General features: G+C 43.8%; 1 protein-coding gene across 1 annotated transcript in view; it reads right to left on the reverse strand.

The window, feature by feature from the left end:
- Nucleotides 1-7712: 7712 nt before the first annotated feature.
- polr1a (RNA polymerase I subunit A) overlaps nucleotides 7713-22130 on the reverse strand; it is a 171473-nt gene continuing 157055 nt past the window's right edge. The window contains exon 34 of the mRNA XM_078553686.1: nucleotides 7713-8267. Within this exon, the coding sequence (XP_078409812.1) occupies nucleotides 8167-8267 (101 nt within the window). The 3' untranslated portion in view covers nucleotides 7713-8166. The remainder of the gene's footprint in view (nucleotides 8268-22130) is intronic.

Here is a 22130-nt window from a genome sequence, read left to right on the forward strand (position 1 = left end):
GTACAATCTTCTAAGAATGATTGTTGGGACAGTATTTAAGTCTTCACTGCTCTGGTATCATTTCAATAGGAACATTTGTATGACACCTCGGCAAGATAATGTCGCTAGGTATTGTCCCTTGCAGCCGATGATGAAAATTCTGGTCCCTCAGGTTTGTACCAGATGGTTATGGACTACCAGAAAATATGGGTTCATCACAAACTCCTCATTCCTGCCCCGCTATTATCTGAAACGCTAGTAATCAAAATGATAGGCTATAAATCTTTTAAATAGAAAATATTAATAATTGTCATAAATCTAGTAGTAGGAACATAGAAACAGCAGGAGTAGGCCATTCAGCCCTTCAAGCCTGCTCCGCCATTCATCATGATCATGGCTGATCATCCAACTCAACAGCCTGCTTCCGCTTTCTCCCCATACCCTTTGATCCCTTTCACCCCAAGAGCTATATCTGACTCCTTCTTGAAAACATACAATGTTTTGGCCTCAGCTACTTTCTGTGGTAGTAAATTCCACAGGCTCACCACTCTCTGGGTGAAGAAATTTCTCCTCATCTCAGTCCTAAATGGTCTACCCCGTATTCTCAGACTGTAACCCCTGGTTCTGGACTCCCGCACCATCGGGAACATCCTTCCTGCATCTACCCTGTCTATTCCTGTTAGAATTTTATAGGTTTCCATGAGACGCCCCCCCTCATTCTTCTGAACTCCAGTGAATATAATCTTAACCGACTCAATCTCTCCTCATATGTCAGTCCCGCTACCCAGGAATCAGTCTGGTAAACCTTCGCTGCACTCGCTCCATAGCAAGAACATTCACAAATTTGATTGAATTCTTTGAGGAAGTGACAAGAAGGGTTGATGAAGGTAGTGCAGTGGATGCTGTGTACATGGATTTTAGCAAGGCATTTGACAAGGTCCCACATGGCAGATTGGTCAGGAAAGTAAAAGCCCATGGGATTGAGGGTAATGTGGCAAACTGGATAAAAGGTTGCCTTTGTAACAGGAAACAGGGTAATGGTCATTGGATGTCCTTGCGAATGGAAAGTTGTCTCAAGTGGTGTTCCACAGGGCTCGGTGTTGGGACCCTTGTTGTTTGTGTTACATATTAACGATTTGGATGTGAATGTGGGGGGCACAATTGGGAAATTTGCAGATGACACAAAGATTGGCCAACTAGTGGATAGTGTAGAGGATAGCCATAATCTCCAAAACGATATAGATGGGTTGGTGGAGTGGGCGGTAAAGTGGCAGATGGATTTTACCATAGAGAAGTGTGAGGTCATACATTTAGGGAGGTCAAACAGTTACAGGGATTACACAATAAAGGGGAATATACTAAGAGGGGTAGATGAAGTGAGAGATCTTGGCGTACAAGTGCACAGGTCCCTGAAGGCAGCAGTTTAAGTAGACAAGGTTGTAAAGAAGGCATATGGAATGTTCTCCTTCATTGGCAGAGGTATAGAATATAAAAGTAAGGATATAATGTTGGAATTGTATAAAACACTGGTGAGGCCACAACTGGAGTATTGTGTGCAGTTCTGGTCACCACATTACAGGAAGGACGTAACAGCTCTGGAGAGAGTGCAGAGGAGGTTTACAAGAATGTTGCCAGGGTTAGAAAAGTGTAGCTACGAGGAGAGATTGGATAGGTTGGGGTTATTTTCCTTGGAACAAAGAAGGCTGAGAGGTGACTTGATTGAGGTGTACAAAATTATGAGGGGAATAGATAGAGTGGACAGGATAATATTGTTTCCCTTGGTGGAGAATTTTAGAACCGGGGACATAGATTCAAGATAAGTGGCAGAAGGTGTAGGGGAGACATGAGGAAAAACCTTTTTACACAGAGGGTAGTGGGTGTCTGAAATTCTCTGCCCAAGTTGGTGGTAGAGGCAGAAACTCTAAACTCTTTTAAAAAATACTTGGATCTGCACCTTAAGTGCTGTATGCTGCAGGGCTATGGGCCGGGTGCAGGAAGGTGGGATTAGAAAGGGCACCTGGGTGTCCTCAGGCTGGCATGGTCAAGATGGGCCAAATGGCCTCCTTCTGTGCTATGGTTCTATCCTTCCTCGATAAGGAGACCAAAACTGTGCACAATATTCCAAGTGTGGTCTCACCAAGGCCCTGTATAATTGCAGCAAGACATCCCTGCTCCTGTACGCGAATCCTCTGGCTATGAAGGCCAACATACCATTTGCCTTCTTTACTGCCTGCTGCACCTGCATGCTTACCTTCAGCGACTGGTGTACAAGGACACCCAGGTCTCATTGCACATTCCCCTCTCTCAATTTATAGCCATTTTTTAAAGGACATATCCCATCAGTTACTGTTTCCATATTGATTAATCCTTTTCCACCAGTGCTTTAAAATAGGTGAGTTTTTTTTTGTTTGTTTTTATTTTATGAAACCGACCTTAGATAGCCGACTGGCAGGTTAGGGTCAGGAATTATATCTTTTGCCTTGTAAAATCAGTGTTTATTATCTATATGAGAATCTGATAGCAATTCAAAAAAACAGAACCAGCATCAGTGCCAAAAAAAATTTTGCTTAACAGTATACAAGTCACATGGGATCCACACTCGTGAAAGATTTTTGTCGCGCCAGGCAGGATGACAACAGTGAATATGCTGGTCAGGTTCCAGTGCCTGACACCAACAAACCACAAAACAAGACCAAACAATTCTGAGGCAGCTTCTTAAAAATCTATTGCGTCAAAGAGATCATATGAGGGCAGATTTTCCTATCTGGTGCCAGACCACAACAACCAGATGAAAAAACAATAAGCTTAGAAACTACAATTCTATTCTCATAGCATGTCTTTTTAAATTCATTTAAGGATGTGGGCTTCGCTGGCTGGGCTAGCGTTTATTGCCCATCCCTAATTGCCCTTGAGAAGGTGGTGGTGAGCGGTCTTCTTGAACCACTGCGGTCCATGTGACGTAGATACACCCACAGGCTTTTATAGGGAGGAAGATTCAGGATTTTGACCCAGCGACAGTGAAGGAATGGTGATATATTTCTAAGTCAGGATGGTGATTGACTTGGAGGTGAACTTCCAGGTGGTGGTGTTCCCATCTATCTGCTGCCCTTGTTCTTCTAGTTGGTAGAGCACGAGAGTTTGGAAGGTGCGGTCTAAGGAGCCTTGGCAAGTTTCTGCTGTGCATCTTGTAGATGGTACTCATTGCTGCTACTGTTGTCAGTGGTGGAGGAAGTGAATGTTTGTGGAATGGGTGCCAATCAAGCGAGCTGTGTCCTGGATCATGTCAAGCTTCTTGAGTGTTGTTGGAGCTGCACTCATCCAGGCAAGTGGGGAGTATTCCATCACACTCTTGACTTGGGCCTTGTAGATGGCGGACAGGCTTTGGGGAGTTGGGAGGTGAGTTACTCATCTCACGATTCCTAGCCTTTGACCTGCTCTTGTAGCCACAGTATTTATATGGCTAGTCCAATTCAATTTTTGATGAATGGTAACCCCCAGAATGTTGATAATGGGGGATTCAGTGATGGTAATGCCACTGAATATCAAGGGGCGCTGGTTAGATTCTCTCTTGTTGGAGATGATCATTGTCTGGCATGACTGTAACTTGCCACTTGTTAGCCCAAGCCTAGATATTGTCCCGGTCTTGCTGCATTTGGACATGGACTGCATGAGTACCTGAGGAGTCCCAAATGGTGAACATTGTGCAATCATCAGCGAAAATCTCCACTTCTGACCTTATGATGGAGGGAAGGTCATTGATGAAGCAGCTGAAAATAATTGGGCCGAGGACACAACCCTGAGGAACTCCTGCAGTGATGTCCTGGATCTGAAATGATTGACCTCCAACAACCACAGCCATCTTCCTTTGTGCTATGTATAACTCCAGCCAGTGGAGAGTTGTCGCCCTGATTCCCATTACTCCAGTTTTGCTAGGGCTCCTGGATGCCACACTCGGTCAAATGCTGCCTTGATGTCAAGGGCAGTCACTCTCACCTCACTTCTGCAGTTCACCACTCTTCTCCATGTTTGAACCAAGGCTGTAATGAGGTCAGGAGCTGAGTGACCCTGGCAGAACCCAAACTGAGCTTCATTGAGCAGGTTATTGCTAAGCAAGTGCCAATTGATCGCACGGTTGGTGACTCCTTCCATTTCTTTATTGACGATCGAGTAGACGGATGGGGCAGTAATTGGACGGGTTGGATTTGCTCTGCTTTTTGTGTACAGGACATGCCTGGGCAATTTTCCTCATAGCTAGGTAGGTGCTAGTGTTGTAGCTGTATTGGAACAGCTTGGCTAGGGGTGGAGCACGTTCTGAAGTACGTCTTCAGTACTATTGCCGAATATTGTCAGGGCCCATTGCCTTTGCAGTATCCAGTGCCTTCAGCCATTTCTTGATATCACGTGGAGTGAATCGAATTTGCTGAAGGCTGACATCGGTAATGTTGGGGACCTCCGGAGGAGGCCAAGATGGATCATCCACTCGGAACTTCTGTCTGAAGATTGTTGCAAATGTTTCAGCCACTTGTTTGTGCCCATCTTATATTAAATAGAAAATACTAGGGCAGTGGGGCTAATTGGGTGTACAACTGGGTACAAATGTGTCCATAATTCAGTGCAAAATGATATTAAATAACATTTCATATTAAAACAGCAGTTTTCCCTTACGATTGGTACAGGAAGTCGCAACGCTCTTCAGTTGGAGACCGAGACAGCTGCAGCTATGACACTGATTAACGAATTATTTATTTTGAGACTTGGTTAATGTTTCAAAGCCCCAATAGTGAGTATATGGGAAGCACAGCTACTGAACTGATTGTATTTAACTGGACAGCTCTCCATTTATAGTCCCATTAAAATCCTGTTGAGGCAATATGCATGAAATCAGTCTTTAAACCGATATGACTGCTTTTGAAAAGAAAGCAATTTAGGAAGCAGTGGGTGCAAAAGCTTCATTCCTCAGCAGGTGCAGTCTGAATAATGATTTTGTTTCCATACCCCTGCTCCACTGAAGGGAATGGCTTCTTGCGAGGGGCATTTCCACAAGCTCCAATACTCCATAGAACACTACAGCACAGAAAAACAGGCCATTCGGCCCTTCTAGTCTGTGCCAAAATATTATTCCGCTAGTCCCATTGACCTGCACCTAGTCCATAACCCTCCAGACCTCTCCCATCCATGTATCTATCCAATTTATTCTTAAAACTTAAGAGTGAGCCCGCATTTACCACGTCAGACGGCAGCTCGTTCCACACTCTCACCACTCTCTGAGTGAAGAAGTTCCCCCTAATGTTCCCCCTAAACCTTTCCCCTTTCACCCTAAAGCCATGTCCTCTCATGTTTATCTCTCCTAATCTAAGTAGAAAGAGCCTACTCGCATTTACTCTGTCTATACCCCTCATAATTTTGTAAACTTCTATCAAATCTCCCCTCATTCTTCTACGCTCCAAGGAATAAAGGCCTAACCTGTTTAATCTTTCCCTGTAACTCAACTCCTGAAGACCTGGCAACATCCTAGTAAATCTTTTCTGCACTCTTTCAAACTTACTGATATCCTTCCTGTAGTTAGGCGACCAGAACTGCACACAATACTCCAAAGTTGGCCTCACCAATGTCTTATACAACCTCACCATAACAACCCAACTCCTATACTCAATACTTTGATTTATGAAGGCCAGTATGCCAAAAGCTTCCTTTACAACCCTGTCTACCTGTGACGCCACTTTCAGGGAATTATGTATCTGAACTCCCAGATCCCTTTGTTCCTCCGCACTCCTCAATGCCTTACCATTTATTGTGTATGTCCTACCTTGGTTTGTCCTTCCAAAATGCAACACCTCACACTTTTCTGCATTAAATTCCATCTGCCATTTTCTGGTCCATTTTTCCAGTTGGTCCAGATCCCTCTGCAAGCTTTGAAAGCCTTCCTCGCTGTCCACAACACCTCCAATCTTAGTGTCATCAGCAAACTTGAGATTCAACTTACCACATTATCATCCAGATCACTGATATAGACAACAAACGACAATGGTCCCAGCACAGATCCCTGAGGCACACCACTAGTCGCAGACCTCCAGTCTGAGAAGCAATCATCCACTACCACTCTCTGTCCTACACAGCCAATTTCGAATCCAGTTTACAACCTCTCCATGGATACCATGTGTCTAAACCTTCTGAACTAACCTCCCATGTGGGCCCTTGTCAAAGGCCTTACTAAAGTCCATGTAGACAACATCCACAGCCTTTCCTTCATCTACTTTCTTGGTAACCTCCTCAAAAAACTCTACAAGGTTCGTTAAACACGACCTACCACGCACAAAGCCATGCTGACTATCCTTAATCAGCCCTTGGCTGTCCAAATAATTGTATATCCGATCTCTCAGAACATCTTCCAATAATTTACCTACTACTGACGTCAAGGAGTCATTATTCATGCACAAGCAGTCAGCGAATAGGGAAGAATATCACAACAAAGGTTGACCCCATTCTCACTCCAATTTTCACTTCCAACACTGGTGGATGAATAGCAATCAGGAATCTTGGAAACTTTTCCCATCCAACACAGGGAGGAAATTCGTGAAGGTGGCAGAGCAGGCTGAGAAAGTGGTGAGTAAAGCAGACAGGAACTCGGGCCTTATTAATAGGGACAGGGAGTACAAAAGCAGTAGGGTTATAGTGAACTTTTATAAAACACTGGCTCAGCCTCAGCTGGAGTATTGCGTCCAGCTCTGGGCACCACCCTTCAGTACGAATGCAAAGGCGGTGAAGAGGGTGCAGAAAAGGTTCACAAGAATGACCTTCCAGACCTCTCCCATCCATGTATCTATCCAATTTATTCTTAAAACTTAAGAGTGAGCCCACATTTACCATGTCAGATGGCAGCTCGTTCCACACTCTCACCACTCTCTGAGTGAAGAAGTTCCCCCTAAACCTTTCCCCTTTCACCCTAAAGCCACGTCCTCTTGTGTTTATCTCTCCTAATCTAAGTAGAAAGAGCCTACTCGCATTTACTCTGTCTATACCCCTCACAATTTTGTAAACTTCTATCAAATCTCCCCTCATTCTTCTACGCTCCAAGGAATAAAGTCCTAACCTGTTTAATCTTTCCCTGTAACTCAACTCCTTAAGACCCGGCAACATCCTAGTAAATCTTCTCTGCACTCTCTCAATCTTACTGATATCCTTCCTGTAGTTAGGCGACCAGAACTGCACACAATACTCCAAAGTTGGCCTCACCAATGTCTTATACAACCTCACCATAACATCCCAACTCCTATACTCAATACTTTGATTTATGAAGGCCAGTATGCCAAAAGCTTTCTTTACAACGCTGTCTACCTGTGACGCCACTTTCAGGGAATTATGTATCTGAATTCCCAGATCCCTTTGTTCCTCCGCACTCCTTAGTGCCCTACCATTTACATCTTCCATTTTCAATTTAAAAAAACTAAAAAGGAAGCAATAAAAATGATGAACTAATTTTGCAATGCTCTTCAGTTGGAGACCGAGGCAGCTGCAGCTATGACACTGATTAATGATTTATTTTAAGACTTGGTTAATATCCCAATAGTGAGTATATGGGAAGCACAGCTACTGAACTGACTGTATTTAGCTGGACAGCTCTTCATTTATAGTCCTATTAAAATCCTGTTAAAAATCTGTCAAATACAGTTAAGAATATGAAGCAGAAACTTGCATTCAATTCCACAAATGTGAAGCCGACTTTACAACAAAACTTGCACTGTGTCAATAATTTAATAAAAAGCCCATTTTAATTTTAATATGATTCTTGATGACCAGTGAAATTTAGTTCAACGTTCCTGGGCACACACAGTAATGCAGTTCTTGCTTCTTCGCCCAACAGACAGTGAAAACTCCTCTGCTTTGCTCAAACCAGTTTCTGTCATTTGTGTAACTCCCCATGTGACCTCAATCCATCTGTTCTTCCTGCTTACGGAAAAAGTGGAAATTTGGCTCCTCCGTTGTACTGCAATTGGCAAGTAGCTCAAAGCAACATCAAGTTGTATTCACTGGCTCATCACTTGCTGCTGTAGAGAGGTCTGTGGTACTCACTCCCTTCTCTTTATTTGCCTCTTCGGATCCTGTATTTTACAGAATATATAAAAATATACACAACATAATATCCCATTCTTGCCCACTTCCAATAGCACTCTTTAATCAGACGAGTAATCATTTAAGAGGTTGCTTCAGATCAAAAAGGCCAGTGCCGCCACGGACGACTTTCCCTACCACCAGGCAGGCTGACGGAGACTTCAATTCATCATGAGCACCTGAAGGAAAAGAAATTAGAATTAAGGAATCAATGTTGAAAGAACGAGTGCTGAGCACAATAGATTTTCCTGAATCTCCTGGGATATGACCACTGGAAAGCCATGATGTTCTTCACAAATCACTTTTAAAAAGAAAAAAACCCATTCCTTTCAGTCTCATTCTTACACACTGTATCCTCTCCAGGCTGCTTAACCCGGGCAAGCCACTCTGCTTCTCAGGCACTGACAGAGAGTGCGTGAGTGAGTGCGAGTGAGTGCGTGCGTGAGTTGAGGGGGGGGGTGAGTGAGTGAGTGAGTGAGAAGGTTAAAATGGCATCACATTGGGAAATAGTTTTGGAAGTGCTGGTGTAGAGGGCACAAATTAGGTGAGAACTTGATAACTGTAAGTGTCTTCAAATGTATACTGTGATGACCCTATATTTTATGTGGCGATGGGGGTCCAGTTAAGAACTAGGGTCTGATTCCTGGTTTAAAAAAAAGTGTTCCGGAAATGATCATGTGACTAGTTTGCCTGGAGGATTAACATTAGGGAAAAAGGGGTCAACAAGTTGGAATAGAGATAGGTAGGTTCCTGGGGTGGCTCTCCATTCAAGCAGTTTAGTTTGAGAGCTAAGAACAAGCTGGAGTGAAAGAAACATCTCTTTCAGCAGAATTTGGTTGATATTCTGGATGTTATGAGTTAAAACTCTTGTTAAGTGACACTAGCAAACCTCGCAGCCAGGATATTGGTGCCCCTCCAGTTTAGATGCAACCCGTCCTTCTTGTACAGGTCCCACCTGCCCTGGAAGAGATCCCAATGATCCAGATATCAGAAACCCTCCCTCCTACACCATCTGTTCAGCCACGTGTTTAGCTGCACTATCTTCCTATTTCTAGCCTCACTGGCACGTGACAAAGGGAGTAATCCTGAGATGACAACCCTAGAGGACCTGTTTTTTAACTTTCTGCCTAACATTTATTTCTTAAATAGCGGAATCACATTAGCTGTTCTCCAGTCCATTGGCACCTCCCCCGTGGCCAGAGAGGTATTAAAAATTTGGGTCAGAGCCCCTGCGATCTCCTCCCTTGCCTCCCTCAGCAGCCTGGGACACAAATCATCCGGATTTGTCCACTTTTAAGCCTGCCAACACCTCCAATACCTTATCACTCCCTATATCAATTTGCTCAAGAACCTCGCAGTCTGTCTCCCCAAACTCGATACCTTCAATCTCATTCTCTTGGGTGAAGAAGGATGTGAAGTATTCGTTCAACAGTCTACCGATGTCCTCTGGCTCCACCCATAGATTGCCCCCTTGGTCCCTACTCTTTCCCTGGTTATCCTCTTCCCATTGATATACTTATAGAATATTTTGGGGTTTTTCCTACTTTTACCAGCCAGAGCTTTCTCATATCCCCTTTGCTCTCGTAATTGCTTTCTTAAGCTCCACCCTGCACTTTCTGTACTCCACTAATGCCTCCATTGATTTGCTCCTCTTGTATCTGCTAAAAGCCTCTCTTTTCCTTCTCATCGTATTCTGAATATCTCTGGTCATCCATGGTTCTCTGGGCTTGTTACTCCTTCCTATCACCCTAGAGGGAACATGTTGAGCCTGTACCCTCCCATTTCCTTTTTGAACACCCCCACTGCTCCTCTGTAGATTTCCCCACAAGTAGCTGTTCCCAGTCTACTTTGGCCAGATCCTGCCTTATTTTACTAAAGTCCGCTCTCCCTCAATCCAAAACGTTTTTTTGCAACTTGTCGATTTCTTTGTCCATAACAAGCTTAAGTTGTACCATGTTGCGGTCGCTATCACTAAAATGCTCCCCCACCACCACCTCAGCCACCTGTCCAGCTTCATTCCTCAGAATTAGGTCCAGCGCTGCGCCATCCCTTGTTGGACCCTCTACATATTGACCTAAAAAGTTCTCCTGTACACATTTCAAGAAATCCACTCCATCCAAGCCCTTAACACTATGTCTATCCCAATTAACGTTGGGAAAGTTGAAATCACCTAATATAATTACCCTATTACCCTATGTTTTACACACCTCCGCAAATTGTGCACATATTTGCTCCTCAATTTCCCGCGGACTATCTGGGGGTCTATAATTAACACCTAACAATGTGGTTGCCCCTTTTTTATTCCTAAGCTCTACCCACAAAGCTTCATTCGCTGCCCCCTCCAAGATATCATCTCTCCTTACTGCAGTAACTGGCTCCTTAACTAATAATGCAATGCCTCCTCCTCTTTTACCCCCTCCCGTCTCGCCTGAAGCTTCTATATCCCTGAATGTTGAGTTGCCAATCTTGCCCCTCCCTCAACCATGTCTCAGTGATGGCTACTATACCACAACTCCACGTGTCACTCGTCACCCTTAACTCATCCGTTTTACCTGTAATACTCCTGGCATTAAAGTAGAGGCCATCCAGCCTTGCCTTACTCTCTTGAAACTTAATGCAGTTGTACTCCCTCTGACTTGATTGTTTTACTGTATTATGATGTGTCCCTAGCCTGCTAACATTCTGTGTCCCCTCCCCCTGCCAAATTAGTTTAAACTCCTCCCAACAGCACTAGCATTAGAGAAGGGAAAAATAAAAACCGCTCAGGGTTTCCTGCTCCTGATAGTTGACCAGTGAACCCTGTTGAAAAGTACACATGCATTTATCACTGGAGAGAGAACTGCGTTTGGTTGTTATGTATTTGCAGTCCAATAGCTGAACAGCCACAGGTCATGCAAGGTTTTAAGGGCTGGCATCCAGCATCCACCGAATGATTAGCGCATGGATTTTTGCTGGGTAAATCTGCAACGTGTATAATATCTGAACAACTAAATGAATATATTGGAAGAACTAAACAAGGTGGAATAAATGGCAACCTGGTATCCCAAACAAGACTTGAAAAGCTGACATAAATCTAATAGCGATTGAGTGAAGTCAAGCTTAGATTTTGAAATCTTGAAAATCTTGAACTAAGGTTCAGGGAGGTAAGAAGTTTCATCGTTCCAAGTGGTCAGATAAGTGAGTTGGCGCAGACGTGGCAATGAGTCCTGATTTTAACACAGAAAGGGTGCAAGAAGGAAAACTATGCAGAATGGTTTTATTTGCAACTTAAGAGGGGCAATGACCACAGAAAAAAAATCAATAAAATATAGGAATACAAGTAATAATGAGACATGTGTGGGGTGGAGACACAATGTTGGAAATGGATTAACCAGTAGACTAGAGTGACAATGCAATATAACAAGAAAAGTAAGGGAATAAGCACAGGAACCAGGTATCACGCAAGAATATAAGAAATAGGAGCAGATCAAATTTCCAATAGCCTTAACTTATGTTCCAACAAAAGTAGTTCATCAAGTGATTAATTCTGTATTTAAACCACTTATATGGAAATACAGATACAGTACCTCAAATCCGGCAACCTGAAAACCAGCGGATTCCAAAAGCAGGATTTGTTTTCCCCCGTGCTCCAAGTGGCTCAGCAAACCTTGACCCCACCTGACCCAGCTGCTGCATCGGCACGGTAGCATGCCGAGGACCGATCGGTTTTGTGCGCCTGATGCTTCCCGTGCTCCCAGTGGCTTAGCAAAGCTTGACCCCATCCGTCGGGAAGTAGGGGAGGCATGAAAGAGTTATTAAATCCAACACGTGAGAAGTGAATTAATATGAGCAGCGACATGGCCATTAACCTAAGGTGCTGTGCAATTGGATCATTTGGTTTTCCTATGTGCCCTATTGACTGAATTAAAGGGATCTGATTTTTTTCCCCCAAACCTGGCAAGTTCCAAAATCTGGCACAGCCTCCGTCCCGAGGTTGCCGGGTTTGAGGTATACTACCTGTAACAAGAGTACATTCATAAAATTGGTTTTTCAAAAGGCATTTGATAAGCTACCAAATCGCAGGATAGTTGAGGCTCATAATAAGAAAGTGAATGTGAAAGTATGGATAGCAAGTTGGCTCGGAAACAGACAGCCAATTTACAAACAGCAAGGTGATAATGATCAGATAAAATTCAAAGCAGAGTTCTGTTAAACTTGCACAAAATTTCAGTTGCTTCACAATCAAGAGTACAGTGCACATTTTTGGTTTCCAATATTTCAAAACAGATATGGAAACACTGGGGAAATTGCAAAGATGATTTACCACGTTGATACTAGAATTTAGGTGGTATATCTATCAAGAAGCATTAAACAGACTGGGGCCCTTTTTTCTAGAAAAGAACAGACTGGAAGATGACCTGATAGAGGCCTCCAACATTATGAAGAGATTCAAGAGGATAGCAAAAGAGAAAATGTTTCCGCATTACCATTGCTGAGTTCTTCGCTATTAAATTCTAATGGTTGGGATTAACCAGAAACATGGCTACAAGAGCACGTCAGAGGCTGGGAATTCTGCAGCGAGTAACTCAACTCCTGACACCACCAAAGCTTGTCCACTATCTATAAGCACAAGTCAGCAACATGATGGAATGCACCACGCTTGTCTGGATTAGAATGGCTCCAACAACATTCAAGAAGCTTGATGCCATCCAAGATAAAACAGCCGCTTGATTGGCATCCCATCCACACCTTAAACATTCACTCCCTCCACCACTGGCGCACAGTGGCAACAATGTGTACCATCTACAAAGTGCATTGCAGCAACTCACCAAGCCTCCTTCAACAGCACCTTCCAAAAGCACAACCTCTACCACCCAGAAGGACAAGGACAGCAGACGCAAGGGAACACCACCGCCTATAAGCTCTCCTCCATCCTGACTTGAAACTATATTGCTACCTTCCCTTTTATCCCATGGGCTATAACTTATCTCACAAGCCTGTTGTGCGGCACTGTATCAAGTGCCTTTTGGAAGTCCATGTACACCACATCAACAGCATTGCCCTCAACAACCCTCTCCGTCACCTCTTCAAAAAACTCAAGCAAGTTAGTTTTAAGAAATCTATGCTGGCTTTCCATAATTAACCCACATTTCTCCATGTGACTATTCATTTTGTCCCCAATTATTTTTTCTAGAAGCTACCCTACCACCAAAGTTAAATTGACAGGCCTATAGTTGCAGGGCTCATCTTTACACCCTTTTCTGAACAAGGGTGTAATGTTTGCAATAAAAAGAAAAAAAACCTTGCATTTATATAATGCCTTTCACAGCCTGAGGATGTCCCAAAATGTTTTACAGCCAATTAGGTACATTTTTTTTGAAGTGTCAGCACTGTGTAATGTAGGAAAACGTGACAGCAATTTGCCCACAGCAAGATCTCACAAACAGCAATGTGATAATGACCAGACAATGATGTTTGATTGAGGGATAAATATTGCCCAGGAAACCTGGTCATCTTCAAAACAGTGCCATGGGATCTTTTACATTCACCTGAGATAACAAACGTGGCCTCTGTTGTTTAACATTTTATCTGAAAGACAGCATGTTGGCCCATGCAGCCCTCGCTCGGTAGTACTCTGGAATGTCAGCCTGGATTTTGTGCTCCTCCCTGGTGTGGGACTTGAACACACAAAGTTTTGACTCAGAGACAAGAGTGCTCCAAACTGAGCCATGGCTGTTTCAATTGGCACTTTACAGGTTCAGTCTTTCATTTTGCCAATCGGTTACTGTGCTACTGCTGGACAATTAACCCAGCCTCCACAAAGGATGGTGAAATACAGACCATGACCTAGGCATTGACAAACCCATTAAATGTGGAAAGAAAGAGATAAAGCAAAATTAACATGCATTAAGCAGATGTGAAGGAAAACCAGTTTCCATTACAGTGTAGGCTTGGCAGCAGCACACTACTAGAAGCTGAAAAGACAACTGATCATTTTTACATTGCTTTTTGTGATCTTGTGTGCAACTTGCTCCACATTTCCTACATTGAAGTGCCCGCATTTCAAAATAGGACTTAATTGGCTGCAAAACATTTTGGTTCGCCCTTGGGTTGTGAAAGGTGCTGGACAAGTTCTTACTTTTTCTCGGTCAGCCTTGTATCGGCTTTGGCCCAGTTGGTAACTCACTTGACTGGAGTCAGAAGCTTACAGGTTCCAGGCCCATTCCAGAGGGAGCCTTTACACTGCTGGATGTGACTCTCTCAAGTGACGTTAAAAACTATGGCGTCATTCAAAGAATTGCAGTGTATTTTCTCCATATTTTCTAAGCCAATATTTATCTCCTCAAAGTCACTTAAGAACAGAATACCTGGTGAATTATTTCATTCCTGTTTGCCAGAGTTTGCTGTGAGCAAATTGGCTGCTGCATTTTCGACATTATAACAGTGGCTACACTTCAAAATTACAACTTCATTGGCTGCAAAGAGCTTTGGGATCTGAAGGTGTGAAAAGTGCGACATGAATGCAAGCTTTTACTATCTCCAATATGACGACCGTTAAACAACAAAGCATGAAAAGACAGAGAGCATGTGTAAATGGAGACACAAGCAAAATACATACACACAGGAATGGAGCTAATGAAGTCAAGGCTGCAGAATTCTTTCAAGTCAGAAGGTTATGGGTTCAAGTCACAATCTGGATACTTGAACACAAAGTTTAGGCTGACATTCCAGTCCAGTATCGAGGAAGTGTGCACTGTCGGAGGTGCCAAGGTTTGGATGGGATTTAAACTGAAGTCCTAAGGTAACTTCACCCATGAGTCCAGTCCATGGCGACCTGAATTTCCTGAGGTTACGCTAGAAGACCAGCATCATGTAATTAAGGCTTTCAGACAACATCTCAAACCATAACAGTTAAACTTAATGAATCTTCTAAATCCCAAAAGAGTCAATTTCTGCCTGTAAACACATCTTAGTTTCATGTAGCAGACTTTCACAATTTAATAACTTCAGGGATTAATTTAGGCTGACACCACGGTGCAGTACTGAGGGAGATAACAGCTTTTAGGCTGAACTAGCACCCTGCTTAGATTGCATGAACGGTATTACTCTGAAAAGCAGGATAGTTCTCCAGCTGTCACGGCACACATTCCTCCCTCAGACATCATCTAAATGAGACACATTGTTCTTTCAGCTTGTTTGTTGTTTGTGATATCTTACTGTTTGCAATTTAGCCCCAGTACTTTTGTCTGTATAACAATAATGACTGTTGAAAAGTAATCTTCCGGATATAACTTTGAGATTTCACAGAATCACAGAACTATACAGTGCAGAAGAGGCCCTACAGCCCATCGAGTCTGGAACGACACGTGAGAAACACCTGACCTACCGACTTCATCCCATTTACCAGCATTTGGCCCATAGCCTTGAATATTATGACTTGCCAAGTGCTCACGCAGGTACTTTTTAAAGAATGTGAGGCAACCTGCCTCCACCACTCTCCCAGGCAGCGCATTCCAGACCGTCACCACTCTCTGGGTAAAAAAGTTTTTCCTCACATCCCCGCTAAACCTCCTGCCCCTCACCTTGAACTTATGTCCCCTCGTGACTGACCCTTCAACAAAGGGGAACAGCGGCTCCCTTTCCATCATGCCCCTCATAATCTTGTACACCTTGATCAGGTCGCACCTCAGTCTTCCCCAACGAAAACAACCCAAGTCTATCCAATCTCTCTTCATAACTTAAATGTTTCATCCCAGGCAACATCCTGGTGAATCTCCTCTGCACCCAGTGCAATCACATCCTTCCTATAATGTGGCGGCCAGAACTGCACACTGTACTCCAGCTGTGGCCTCACCAAGGTTCTATACAACTCCAACATGACCTCCCTACTTTTGTAATCTATACCTCGATTGATAAAGGCACGTGTCCCATTTGCCTTTTTCACCACCCCACTAACATGTCCCTCCGCCTTCAGAAATCTATGGACACACATGCCAAGGTCCCTTTGTTCCTCAGAACATCCTAGTGTCATGCCGTTCATTAAATATTTCCTTGTCAAATTACTCCTTCCAAAGTGTATCACCTCACACTTTTCAGGGTTAAATTCCAGGAAATGCCCCGAGGAAATGTAAGATATTTATCAATGCAGATTCCACCTTCCATGCAAATTGTAGCAGAACAATTAATTGTGAAACGCCACACAATGTTCATACTAAAAAATCACCTCCAAGTGAATCAGTTACTGGGGTGGGTGGGTACATGCAGGACAGTGGAGGTAACAGTTCACATGGGGCACTTTCTGCCATGGCTCATCACTCAATAAGGAATTAAAACTCTCCTCCAGCCCAACAATCCTGTTAAGGAGCATGAATTAATCTCAGAAACTTTAATTTATTAAGAAGTCAAGGTGAAGGGCAAAGGTTCACTGTGCAGGACTCTGCCAATGACAGACAAAACTCATGCTAACTTTGTTTTCACAGTTTGATCGCTGAACAATTCATTGAAATTACTACCCTGTAATAACTTTTAGACACATATTTATGTAATAAAAACTCAGTGGTGTTATGCCATCTACAGTGTTTATTTTTAAATTAATATCAGATTTCTTTACATTTAAAAAGAAAGAAACACGGATTCACATTTATCATTGAATCATAGAATGGTTACAGCACAATGGTTACAGGTCTCTCATGTCCAAGCTGGCTCTCTGAAGGAACAATTCACCTACAGCTGCTCCCCGCCTTCTCCCCGTAGCCCTGTATATTCCTTTTCACATAATAAACCAAATCACTCTTGAATCACTCAGTTGAACCTGCCTTCGCCACATTGTCAAGCGGTGCATTCTACATCCTAACGACTCGCTGTGTGAAAAAGATTTTCCAAATGTCGCCATTGCTTCTTTTGCCCATTACCTTAAATCTGTGTCTCCTGGTTCTTGATCCTTCCATCTATGGAAACATTTTTCCTCATATGCTCTGTCCGGATCCCTCATGATTTTGAACACCTCTATCAGATCTCCTCTCAACCTTCTCTTCTCCATGGAGAACAGTCCCAACTTCTCCAATCTCCGTAACAGAAGTTCCTCATTCCTGGAATAATTCTTGTGAATCTTTCCTGCACTCTCTCGAATGCCTTCACATCTTTCCTAAAGTGCAGCGCTCAGATTTGGACACAAGGCTCCAGTGGAGGCTGAACCAGTGTTTCATACAGGTTTAACATAACTTTCTTTCTTTGTATTCAGTACCCCTATTGATAAAGCTCAAGATACTGTATGCTTTATTAACCACTTTCTCAACCTGTCCTGCAACCTTCAATGATTTATGCACATTTACACCCAGATCCCTCTGCTCCTGTGCCCACTTTAGAATTGTACCTTTTATTTTATACCATCTCACTGCATTCTTCCTACCAAAATAAATCACTTCACACCTCTCTGCATTGAATTTCATCTGCCACTTGTTTGCACATTCCACCAAACTGTCGACTTCCTTTTAGAGTTCTACACTATCCTCCTCACAGTTCACAATACTTCCAAATTTTGTATCACCTGCAAGTATTGAAATTGTGCCCTATACACCAAGGTCTAGGTCATTAATATATCAGGAAGACCTGGGATTCTAACACCAATCTCTGAGGAGCACCACTGTAAATCTTCCACCAATTCAAAAAACGACTGTTGACTACTACTCTCTGTTTCCAGTCACTGAGCCAATTTTGCATCCATGTTACTATCCCTTTTAATCCATGAGCTCTAACTTTGTTCACAGGTCCGCGGTGTTGCACTTTATAAAATGCCTTTTGAATGTCCACATACATCACATCAACAGCATTATCCTGATCAACCTTCTCCATGTGTAGTCTTTTTCTATTTATATCGCTAAAGACAACTTTTGGATTCCCTTGTATGTTAGCTGCCAGTCTCTTCTCATACTTGCTGTTTGTTTCCTTTTTTAAATTCATCTTGGGATGTGAGCATCACCGGCTAGGCCAGCGTTTATTGCCTATCTCTAACTGCTCTTGAGAAGATGGTGGTCAGCTGCCTTCTTGAACTGCTGCAGACCATGTGGTGTAAGTGCTCACACAGCGTTGTTAGGGAGGGAGTTCCAGGATTTTGGCCCAGCGTCAGTGAAGGAACGGTGACATATTTCCAAGTCAGGATTGTGAGTGGCTTGGAGGGGAACTTCCAGGTGGTGATGTTTCCATGTGCCTGCTGCCCTTGTCCTTCTAGAGGGTAGTGGCCGTGGATTTAGAAGGTACTGTCTAAGGAGCTTTGGTGAGTCCCTGCAGTGCATCTTGTAGATGGTACACACTGCTGCCACTGTTCATCGGTGGTGGAGCGAGTGAATATTTGTGGATGGGATGCTAATCAAGCGGGTTGCTTTGTCCTAGATGGTGTCAAGCTTCTTGAATGTTGTTGGAGCTGCACTCATCCATGAGAGCGTCCGTCAGCAGTGCTTGCGTCGAATCCTGAGATCAAATGGGAGAATCGCCAGACTAACGCGAGCGTCCTCCATGAAGCTGCGTCTACCAGCACTGAAGCCCTGCTCCTGCCGAACCAACTCCGATGGACAGGCGATTGCGTCCGGATGCCTGAAAACCACTTTGCTTGGCAGGTTCGCTTCTCACAGCTCTCCGTTGGCCAATGCTCAAAAGGCAGCCAAAGGAAAAAGTATGAGGATACACTCAAGGTCGCCCTAAACACAGAGGACTTAACACCACTGACTGGGAGGAGAATGCTGCCAATCGCTTGGCATGGCACCACTTCGTCCACCAAGGTGCAAGCCACTTTGAGGCTCAGCGACTTGACAGCAAGTCTCGACAGCAAGACTTGACAGTGGCGGCTGAGGAAGAAGGAGGAAGCCAACTCGGGGCTGCAATTTCCATCCCCCTCACAGCAATGTGCCCCAACTGCAGAAGAACATGTGGATCCAGAATTGGGCTCCTCAGTCATCTGAATTCTCACCAAGCCTGATGGACGTCATCCTCGATTCCAAAGGGCTGCCAACGACTCATCCAGGCAAGTGGACAATATTCCATCACACTCCTACTGGTGCCTTGTAGATGGTGACAGGCTTTGGGGAGTTAGGAGGTGAGTTACGTGCCGCAGGATTCCTAGTCTTCTCTAATTTGCTTTTTCAGTTCCCCTCTGAACCTTCTACATTCAGCCTGGTTCTTGGTTGTATTCTTTACCTGACATCTGTTGATATCACACGTTTTTTTTTTCAGCTTAATCTCTTCCTCTTTCATCATTCAGGGAGCTCTGGATTTGTTTGCCCTGCTTTTCCTCTCATGGGAATATACATTGACTGTGCCCGAACCCTACCTTCTTTACAGATAGCCCAATATTCAGTACAGTCTTGTCTTTGATTCCAAATTATCTGGCCTGGATCCATTTTTACCCCAATTGAAGATGACTTTGCCCCATTTAATTATTTTTACTCTGGATTATTCCTTGTCCTTTTCCATAGGCAGCCCAAATCTTATGATACAATGATCATTGTCCCCTAAATGTTCTACTGTTACTTGATCCATCTGGCACTCCGCATTCCCAAAAACCAAATCTAGCAATGCCCCCTTCCTCGTTGGACTGGAAATCCACTGCTGCAGAAAAATTTTCTGATCACACTCTAGGAACTCTTGCCACTCTCTGCTCTTTTCACTAGTACTATCCCAGTCAATGCTCAGATAATTAAAGTCCCCGATTATAAATGCTCTATAATTCTTGCACCTCTGTAATTTCCTTGCAAATTTGTTCCACGACAACTTTCCCACGAGTTGGTGGCCAATTGACTACACTGAGCAATGTAATTGCACTTTTTTTGTCCCTTAACCTATTTGGCTAGAGCTACGTTCTCTCTCTCCAGCACTGGAATGTTCTCCTTAATCAATATCACCACACCTCACCTTTTCCTTCCCTTATTCTTTTCCTGGGCACCTTGCATTCAAGGCCAATGGATTCAAAGCACCTTACAGCCAATGCAGTATTTTTTGAAGTGCAGTCAGTGTTGTAAAGGTAAGAAATGAGGCAGCCAATTTGCACTCAGCCAACCCCCCCAATGTGATAATGACAAGATAATCTGTTTTTTTTGTGATATTGATTGAGGGATAAATAGTAGCCAGCACACTGGGGATAACTGTGCTACTCTTCTTCGAAATAGTGCCATGGGATCTTTCATATCCACCCAAGCTGGCTGATGGAGCCTCAGTTTAATGTCCCATCCGAAAGACAGCATCTCTGACAGTGCAATGCCTCCTTAGTACTGCACTGGGGTGTTAGCCTTGATTTTTGTGCTCAACACCTGGAGTGGGTCTGAACCTAGAACCTTCTGATTCAGAGGCAAGTGTGCTACCAACTGAGCCATGGCTGACACTCAACTTAATTTCTACTCATACAACATGATAACATGATTAAACATCATCAAATGATGACAAAACAAAAACAAAAATACCTGGAAAAACTCAGCAGGTCTGGCAGCATCTGTGGAGAGGAGCACAGTTAATGTTTCGAGTCCAAATGATCCTTCAACAGAACTAAGTAAAAATAGAAAAGAGGTGAAATATAAGCTGGTCTGGTGCCCGGGGGGGGGGGGTGGGGGGGGGTGCGCGCGTGTGTGTGTGTGTGTGTGTGTGGGACAAGAAGAGCTGGATAGAGGGCCAGTGATAGGTGGAGATAACCAAAAGTTGTCACAGACAAAAGGACAAAGAGGTGTTGAAGGTGGTGATAATGCTCCTCTCCGCAGATGCTGCCAGACCTGCTGAGTTTTTCCAGGTATTTTTGTTTTTGTTTTGGATTTCCAGCATCCGCAGTGTTTTGCTTTTATCTTAGTATCAAATGATGACTGCTTGTTCTAGAAAAGGAACAAACCTATATTTATATACCGTTTATATATTGTACATTCCAAAGTACTTCACAGTGTGGAAGAATAAAATACATGTATAATGAAATTACTACAGAGTGTTCTTGGGCAGTCACGCAACCAGCACATAAACTAATAGACTAGTCGCGCTATCAGCTACCTTCCCGGACTAATGGGCGCCAGATGTCAGATATGGTTGTAAACTAAGAACTATTGTGTGCATGCCCAAGATATGCCACCATACCACGTTAACAATTAGTGAGGATTAAGCAACCATTGAAACTGCCTAATCTCTAACCATTGAAACTGCCTAATCTCTGTCACGTACTTTTTTGCTATAACTGTGTGTGTACTCTAATGCTTCTCAGAGTGCCGGATCGTTCCATTGTATGCGACTGGGCTCTCCGTGACATCACGATTTAATAAAGACTTCCAAGACAAACCTCCTGGGTCCGAGTGTTCACTCCGTTTTCTGCGACAAATTGGTGACAAAGGTGGGATCCAACTGAAGTCCAGTAGCCTCTTAAGTTGGAGAGGTAACTGAAATCCTGGACCGTCGGAAAAAGAACCCTCGCGGAGAAAGGGAGGAACAACTCTCCTAAATTAGGGAGAGTACGAACTGCAACCTAGCTGAAAGGGGGATTGCAGTGAATTGCTGTCCCAGCTGAAAGGGGTCTGCGAGTAAAAGGGTAGCTACCGACCAAAGAGACTTAAGAGACCCAAAGAATCAGAGGACTTGTTAAGGAACTCTTAAACACCAGTGAGCACATAGGTAGGGAAAACGCGCTGTGCTGTTAATTGTGTTTCCTTTCTAGATATAATGGGAAGTCGTAGCAGCAAAGCGGCATCTGCTGCCTCCCGGTTCCACGGGGTTCCAAAAACAAACCAAAGCCAGAGCCCAAATCAGGAACTTTGAAGATGGGCAAGAAAACGGAAAAACGTATGAAAATGGTAACCAGGGCTCGACAAAAGTTAGGAGACCCGCTGGTCCCTCCGGGGTCGCCAGCCAACATTGTTGTAAAAGAGACAGGTGATGATAGGTATGCGGTGCCTTTTAGCAGTGACTTATATGGCCGGACCAAGGGAAATGGCCGTATGGTGGCAGTTTTAAAATACCCCTCATCCAGGCCTGGTGGGATGGAGTGGCTAATGGGGCCGGAGATCCTACTTGGGATTTTGATTATATGATGGGTTGTTTTGAAAAAT

Source organism: Cetorhinus maximus, chromosome 1, assembly GCF_964194155.1.
Source record: "Cetorhinus maximus chromosome 1, sCetMax3.hap1.1, whole genome shotgun sequence".
NCBI classification, from domain to species: domain Eukaryota; kingdom Metazoa; phylum Chordata; class Chondrichthyes; order Lamniformes; family Cetorhinidae; genus Cetorhinus; species Cetorhinus maximus.